This window comes from Eimeria necatrix, genomic scaffold (assembly GCF_000499385.1).
Source record: "Eimeria necatrix Houghton genomic scaffold, Enh_scaff739, whole genome shotgun sequence".
Classification (NCBI taxonomy): Eukaryota; Apicomplexa; class Conoidasida; order Eucoccidiorida; family Eimeriidae; genus Eimeria; species Eimeria necatrix.
In genome coordinates, this window is record NW_013654562.1 from 10,001 (window position 1) to 17,956 (window position 7,956).

The 7,956-nt window shown below is 48.2% G+C and overlaps 2 protein-coding genes across 2 annotated transcripts; one reads left to right on the forward strand and one right to left on the reverse strand.

Annotated features, from left to right (window-relative positions):
• Positions 1–5,225: 5,225 nt before the first annotated feature.
• Positions 5,226–5,989, forward strand: ENH_00073610 (hypothetical protein, conserved; the record flags this gene model as incomplete). The annotated part of the gene is made up of 3 exons (XM_013582765.1): positions 5,226–5,335; positions 5,533–5,591; positions 5,871–5,989. 3 exons carry the CDS (start codon positions 5,226–5,228, stop codon positions 5,987–5,989), a joined length of 288 nt encoding a protein of 95 aa, XP_013438219.1.
• On the reverse strand, positions 5,986–7,237 carry ENH_00073620 (hypothetical protein; the record flags this gene model as incomplete). The annotated part of the gene is made up of 3 exons (XM_013582766.1): positions 5,986–6,458; positions 6,613–6,747; positions 6,856–7,237. The coding sequence occupies 3 exons, from the start codon at positions 7,235–7,237 to the stop codon at positions 5,986–5,988; spliced, it is 990 nt and encodes a 329-aa protein (XP_013438220.1).
• Positions 7,238–7,956: the final 719 nt, after the last annotated feature.

The following is a 7,956-nucleotide window of genomic DNA, read 5'->3' on the forward strand; positions in this document are numbered from 1 at the left end:
GCAGCAGCAGCAGCAAACCCTCGGCTGAAGAGAGCTGTAGAGACAGAGGGCGGGCGGCTGACTTCCGCAGGGGTCACCATGTGCGGCCGGAGAGACCAAGACGAAGATGTGAGAATTAGGGTTTGGCGAGGGTTTTGCGAGGGTTTAGAAAGGGTTTTGAGAGGGTTTAGAGAGGGTTTAGAGGGGGTTTAGATGAGGGTTTAGATGAGGGTTTAGGGAGGGTTTGATGGGCTAGGGTTTGGAGGGTTTTGAGGGTTTAGGGGAGGGGCTAGGGTTTGATGTGCGGCCGGAGAGACCAAGACGAAGATGTGAGAATTAGGGTTTGGCGAGGGTTTAGAAAGGGTTTGGCGAGGGTTTTGTGAGGGTTTAGAAGAGGGTTTAGCGAGGGTTTAGCGAGGGTTTAGCGAGGGTTTAAGAGAGGGTTTTGGGGGGGTTTGTTGAGGGTTTGGAGGGCTAGAGTTTGATGTGCGGCCGGAGAGACCAAGACGAAGATGTGAGAATTAGGGTTTGGCGAGGGTTTTGAGAGGGTTTTGCGAGGGTTTTGAGAGGGTTTTGAGAGGGTTTAGAGGGGGTTTAGATGAGGGTTTAGATGAGGGTTTAGAGAGGGTTTAGATGAGGGTTTAGAGGGGGTTTAGAGAGGGTTTAGAGAGGTTTTAGGGGGCTAGGGTTTGAGGGTTTTGAGGGTTTAGGGAGGGGTCTAGGGTTTGAGGATTGAGAGGGTTTGAAAGGGGATTTAGGGTTTGGAGGATTGAAAGGGTTTGGGGGACAGCGAGGGTTTAGGGTTTAAGGGTTTGGGGGATTATGAGGGTTTAGGGTTTTCAAGGGTTTGGGGGATTATGAGGGTTTAGGGTTTTCAAGGGTTTGAGAAATTAAAAGGGTTTGGGAGGGTTTTGAATCAAGAGGGCTTGTTGTAGGGACTGAGGGTTTAGAAGGGTTTAGGGTTTAGAGGGTTTAAAGGGAGAAGGGTTTAGGGTTTAGAGGGTTTAAAGGGAGAAGGGTTTAGGGTTTAGAGGGTTTAAAGGGACCCAAAGAAGCCCAAAAGTAGTGAATGCGCAACTAGGGGAAAGGGATCAACGAGGGTTTAAGGTCTAGGGTTTAGGGTTTAGGGTTTAGGGTTTAGGGTTTAGGGTTTAGGGTTTATTGAAGAAAGACTTGCCGCTGCTCTCGCCTTCCCGTTTCTTCCCCCCACGCCTCGCCAGCCCTCACACTCCCCAGCCCGCAGCCTCCACTGCCTAGGGTTTAGGGTTTAGGGTTTAGGGTTTAGGGTTTAGGGTTTAGGGTTTAGGGTTTAGGGTTTTGCAGACTCTGGTGGTGGACGCTTCGGTGCCGAATTCGCCCTTTCGCCTGAAGGCGCTTTTCGACGGCCACGGCGGCCAGTTCACTTCCAAGTTTTGTTCCAAAAACATTCACACTTTTCTCAGTCAGTTTTGCGTCTTTTTCGCTCATTTTTTGTCCTTTTTGCGCCATTTTGGCTCGTTTTGAATCTCCTTTTTGTCTCCTTTTTGTCTCCTTTTTATTCCCTTTTGTTTTCCCTTTTTAATTTCCTTTTTTTCTGCGTTTTGATCTGCTTTTGGCGCTTGTTGGTGCCCTTTTTGGCTTTTTTTCGCTTCTTTTTCGCTCATTTTTGCTCCTTTTTGCACCGTTTTGGGTCTTTTTGAATCTCCGTTTTGTCTCCTTTTTGTATCCTTTTAATTCCTTTTTGTTTCTCTTTTTTAATCTCCTTTTTTTTGCGTTTTGATATGCTTTTGGCGCTTTTTGATGCCCTTTTTAGCCCTTTTTTGCCCCTTTTTCCCTCATTTTTGCACCTTTCTGGACCATTCTGCAGCTTTTTGAATCCTCTTTTGCCTCCCTTGTGGTGTCCTTTGTCTTCTTTTTTTAATTTCTTTTTTGGCTGTTTTTTGGTCTCCTTTTTGGCGCTTTTTGATTCCCTCTTTATCCCTTTTTGTCCCTTTTTTCGCTCATCCGTGGCCCTTTTTGGGTCACTTTGCAGCTTTTTGGATCTTTTTATTGCCTCCTTGTTATTCTCTTTTGTCCGTTTTTTTGGATTTCTTCTTTCGCTCCTTTTTGCCCTTTTTCGGTGCCTTTTTGATCTCCTTTTTGGCCTCCTTTGGGCCCATTTTGGGTCTTTTGGAGTCTTTTTTGTTTCTTTCTTGGGATCTTTTTTTTCATTTTTTAATTTCATTTTAATTTCCTTTTTGGTTTCTTTTTTGGCACTTTTTGGCTTTTTTTTGGTCTTTTTTTTGTCCCCTCTTTCCCTCGTTTTTGCCCTTTTTGGCTTTTTTGGATTTTTTCTTTTTCTCTTTTTTGTCCTTTTTTTCCTTTTTTAATTTCTTTTTTGTTTTGGAATTTTTAATTTCCTTTTTTCTGCTTCAATCTTCTTTAATGTTTTTAATCTTTTTAAATCTTTTTTAATTTCTTTAAATCTTTTTAAATCTTTTTAATTTGATATCTTTTACTATCTTTTAATCTCTTTAAATCTTTCAATATCTTTTAATTCCTTTGTTTTTGAAAATTAAAAACTTCCCATTTGTCCCCCCGTCAGCCCTTTCCAAACCCTTTCAAAACCCTTTCCAAACCCTTTCTAAACCCTTTCCAAACCCTTTCTAAACCCTTTCTAAACCCTCAAAACCCCTTTCCAAACCCTTTTCCAAACCCTAAACCCTTTTTTGTGGTTTCAGGCGGCCTGCAGCAAGCCACTCCGCAGGCTTTGGAGGCGGCCTTTTTGGAGTTGGACAAAACCCTTCTTCAGGACTGGCGCACGCAGCAGGCGGGCTCAACAGGTCTCTTTTTAAACCCTTTTTAAACCCTTTTTAAACCCTTTTTAAACCCTTTTAAACCCTTTTAAACCCTTTTAAACCCTTTCTAAACCCTCGTAAAACCCTCTTCTTCCTCCCAATTGTCTCCTCTTTTCTCCCGCTTTTTTGGGGTTTTTTTGGTTCATTTTTGTCTCCTTTTTGTCTTTTTTTCTTTTTTATTTTTATTATTTCTTATATTCATTTAAGTCATTTTGTGTTTGAGGCTTAATTAATAGGGACGAATTCGACAAATAGGGTTTTTTGTGTTGAGGGTTTAGGGTTTGTGTTGAGGGTTTAGGGTTTGTGTTGAGGGTTTAGAGTTTGTGTCGAGGGTTTAGGGTTTGTCTCGAGGGTTTAGGGTTTTTGTTGAGGGTTTAGGGTTTTTGTTGAGGGTTTAGGGTTTGTGTTGAGGTTTTGTGGTTTGTTTCAAGGGTTTAGGGTTTATCGAGGGTTTAGGGTTTGCGGAGGTTTTAGGGTTTATCGAGTGTTTAGGGTTTATCGAGGGTTTATCGAGGGTTTACGGTGTATCGAGGGTTTAGGGCGTATCGAGGGTTTAGGGTGTATCGAGGGTTTAGTGTTTGTTGAGGATTTAGGGTTTGTCGAGGGTTTAGGGTTTGTGGAGGGTTTAGGGTTTAGGGTTTGTGGAGGGTTTAGGGTTTAGGGTTTGCGGAGGGTTTAGGGTTTAGGGTTTGCGGAGGGTTTGCATGCAGGAATAGTGGCGTTGATAGAAGAGTTGGAGGAGCCGCGGCTGCTGCTGGTGCGGGGCCGCGAAGTTGTTGCTGCTGCAGCAGCAGCAACACTGCAGCAAACCCTAGACCCTGCAGAAAGGGTTGGGGCCTTTCAGGGGCCCCCCAAAACCCTAACCCTGGGGGGCCCCCAAAACCCTGGCTTCCTCGTCACAGTCGCTAACGTTGGTGCGCGAGGGTTTAGGGTTTACGAGGGTTTAGGGTTTACGAGGGTTTGGGGTTTTCGAGGGTTTGGGGTTTTCGAGGGTTTGGGGTTTTCGAGGGTTTGGGGTTTTCGAGGGTTTAGGGTTTAGGGATGAGGGGGCGTTTGGAAGGGGTGTTAGGGCTTGCCCTGCTGCTGCAGGGTTTATCTAGGGTTTAGGGTTTGTGTCCCTTACCCTTATTCTCTTTCCGTGAAACCCTCCTTTCCCCTTCTGCTGCTGCTGCTGCTGCTGCTGCTGCTGCTGCTGCTGCTGTGCTGCTCTCGTTTTCGCTGCTGCTCCCGCCTCGCCTCCTCCTCCTCCTCCTCCTCCTCCGCCGCCGCCGCCGCTGCTGCTGCTGCTGCTGCTGCTGCTGCTGCTGCTGCTGCTGCAGGGGACTCGCGGGGGACTCTGCTGCACAGCGAAGGGTCCTTCACTTTGCTGTCGAGAGACCACAAACCCACAGCCCCCGAAGAGCTGCGGAGAATCAAAAAGGCCGGAGGCTTTGTCTCCGCGGGCCCCACATCTGTCCCCAGAGTCGACGGCATCCTCGCGCTCTCCAGGGCCTTCGGAGACGGGGTCTGCTGCTGCTGCTGCTGCTGCTGCTGCTGCTGCTGCTGCTGCTGCTTACGCTGCTGCTGCTGCTGCTGCTGCTGCTGGTGGTGGTGGTGGTGGTGCTGCTGCTGCTGCTGCTGCTGCTGCTGCTGCTGCTGGTGCTGCTGCTGCTGGTGGTGGTTTTAATGTTGGTGGCGGTGGTGCTGCTGCTGCTGGTCTTGCTGCTGCTGCTGGTTTGCTGCTGGTGTGTCTGTTGCTGCTGCTGCTGCTGCGTTTTTTGCTGCTACCTGGCAGTTCTTCCTGCATTTTACAGCGCCGAACAGCTGTTTGATTCACATTTATACTATTTATTTATTTATTATTTATTTATTTATTTATTTATTTATTTATTTATTTGTTTGTTTATTTATTTGTTTTTAGTTTTTCAAAGACAACAAAGACTTGAGTCCCACGGAGCAGCGCGTGGTGGCGGTGCCGGACGTTCACGTTTTCTACGCGAAGCCGGGCGACGTGCTGATGTTGGCGTGCGACGGTGAGCTGGAAAAGGGAAATAAAGGAATAAAAGTGGAAATAAATAATTAAATTGATTAAAAATAATTAATTTATTCTTTTTTATTTCCTTTTTTCCTTTTATTCGACACTTTTCCGGCGCCCGGGCGACGCAGGACGCAGTTTCCAGCCCCGGGTGTACAGACACCTCAGCGGCTGCTGCGGTGTACAGACACCTCAGCTGCTGCTCAGGTGTACAGACACCTCAGCTGACGCCATTTAGCTTCTTCATTTGCTTCCTCTGCGGCTGCTGCTAGGGTTTCCCGGCTTTCCCGCGAGGGTTTAGGGTCTGGGTTTAGGGTTTAGGGTTTAGGGTTAGGGTTTAGGGTTTAGGGTTTAGGGTTTGCGCAGGGGTTTACGAGCCGGAAAACATGGACTGGGTCTTCGTCTCGCACTTCGTAATGACTCTTCTTCACGAACTTAAAAACGATTTGACAGAAGCAGCAGTTAAGCTCCTCGAACAGGCTTTCCATTCTTTCTCTGGAGACAACATTTCTGTGCTTCTTACGAGGTTCGCGGCGAGGGTTTAGGGTTTAGGGTTTAGGGTTTAGGGTTTAGGGTTTAGCGGTTGTTGCGGCGTGGGGCCTGGGCGTGCGGTGCGGGGTTTCGGGTTGGGCGCTGGCTCCTGCCGTTCACCGCCTTGTAGGGTTTAGGGTTTAGGGTTTAGGGTTTAGGGTTTAGGGTTTAGGGTTTGGGGTTTGTCTTTAGGTTTGAATCGGGGGAACCCAAAGAAAGGAGGTTCAGGCGCTTTGAAGTCACTCCGGAAGGTCTGCTGCTGCTGGGGCTGCTGCTGCTGCTTGCAGTTGCAGTTGCTGCTGACGGTTGCCAATCTGCTGCTGCTGCTGCTGCTGCTGCTGCTGCAGTTGCTGCGTCTTTCACAGCAGCAACAGCAACAGCAGCAGCAGCTTCCCTGTGTCGTGGCTGTCCTCCCCGTTTGGCCAGCGCCTCCCGCGTCTCTAATGCTCCGCGTTGCGTCCCCCTGCTGCTGCTGCTGCTGCTGCTGCTGCTGCTGCTGCTGCTGCTGCTGCTGCTGCTGCTGCTTTCAGGCCACGTTGTCTCCAAAGAAGGCGCCAACGCGGACTTGACGGGAAAGACAGAAGAGGAAAGCATAGAGCTGCACAAGGGGCCGATGAAAGCAGCAGCAGAAGGCCCCATAACTCTTTAGCTGCCACCCCTGTGCTGCTGCAGCAGCAGCAGTTTGCTGCTGCAGCAGTTTGCTGCTGCAGCAGCTGGCTGCTGCTGCTGCTGCTGCAGCGCGCGGGGCCAGTGAAGGCAGCAGCACGCAGGCCTAGCACTCTTCAGTCGCCGTCCATTTACAAGTCCTGCAGCAGCGTGCTGCTGCTGCAGCATTATACTGGTGCTGCTGCAGCTGCTGCTGCTGCAGCAACATACTGCTGCCGCAGCAGTATACTGCTGCTGCAGTTCACCGCTGCTGCAGCAGCAGCGGCACAAGGTGCCAATGAAGGGGCAGCAGAAGATGGCCCCACAACAGTATAGCTGCCATCCGTGTGCATCTGCTGCTGCTGCAGCATATTGCTGCTGCTGCGGTATAGTGCTGCTGCTGCAGCATATTGCTGCTGCTGCGGTATAGTGCTGCTGCAGCAGCATACTGCTGCAGCAAAACACTGCTGCTGCTGCAGCAGAGGCACATGGTGCCAATAGAGGCAGCAAGAGATGGTCCCTCAAGTCTATACTTCCATCTCTAAACTGCTGTTGCAGCAGCAGCGGCTGCAGCAGCAGCAGCTGCAGCAGCAGGAGCACAAGGAGCCAATAAGAGCAGCAGCAGACGGCTGCATGATTCTTTAACTGCCGTTTGCATGCGCGTGCTGCAGCTGCTGCAGCCGCTGCTGCTGCAGCAGCAGCTGCTGCTGCTGCTGCTTTCTGGCTCCATGGGGGCCCCTCTCGGGGGGCCCCTGCTGTGCCCTATGCGCAGCTTATTTGCTGCCTTAGAGAATGCATGCGTTTGTAAAAAGCCCCAAAACTTTGGGGCTGTTTCTGCTGCATGCAGTCGAGCCAGGTGTGTGCACACACTTGGGGCAGGTGAGGCTTTGCTGCAGCTGCTGCTGCTGCTGCTGCTGCTGCTGCTGCTGCAGCGGAGCCTTTTGCCTGCTGCTGCTGCTGCTGCTCCGGCAGCTGCAGCTGCAGCAGCTGCAGCTGCTGCTGCAGCCGCGGCGGGAGGGGAACCTTCACACTGGCGGCGCTTGAGGGGTTCAAGGGCTTCACAGCAGCAGCTGCTGCTGCTGCTGCAGCTGCAGCAGCTGCTGCAGCAGCAGCTGCAGCAGCAGCAGCAGCAGCAGCAGAAGTGCCCTGCAGTGTGGGGCCGGTTTTTGTGTCGCCGCGGGCCTAGTGAATTAGAAAGTATTTTTTCTTGCGGCTGCAGTTCGCAGCTTTTGAACAAGTCCATTTGTTGCATCTTTTTAGAAATTTTATATTCGAAAAGTCCAGAAAGTACTTTTTAATGCATGCAAGTGGCTTTTTAGCAGGTCTTTGGGGCTTTTAAATGCACTGCTTCTTGCATGCGTTTGCTGCATGCGTTTGGGGCTTTTGAGTCTCAAATTCCGAAAGAAAACTATTCCAAATGCATGCATTCAAAGCCTTTTTGCAAAAAGAATTCAAAAGCATATTTTCAATTAATGCCATTAATGCCATTAATGGCATTAATGGCATTAATGGCATTTTTCATTTTTGCTCAAAACACTTTGCACGAAAAGTCGTGCTGCATGCATAAATAGAGTTGCTAACAATAAAGTATTTCTTTTAAATGCTGCATGCATAAATAGATTAAATAACAATAAAGTATTTCATTTAAATACTTTTGTTAAAAAGAAAGAAATATAAAAATGATTTAAATGCATTTATTTGTTTAATGCGGCTGTTTGTAAATTGCCGTGTGCACTTGTTTACTTTTGCACTTAATTTGCATGCATTTATTTGTTTACTTTTGCATTTAATTTGCATGCATTTGTTAAACTTTGCATTTAATTTGCATGCATTTATTTGTTTACTTTTGCATTTAATTTGCATGCATTTATTTGTTTACTTTTGCACTTAATTTGCATGCATTTGTTAAACTTTGCATTTAATTTGCATGCATTTATTTGTTTACTTTTGCATTTAATTTGCATGCATTTA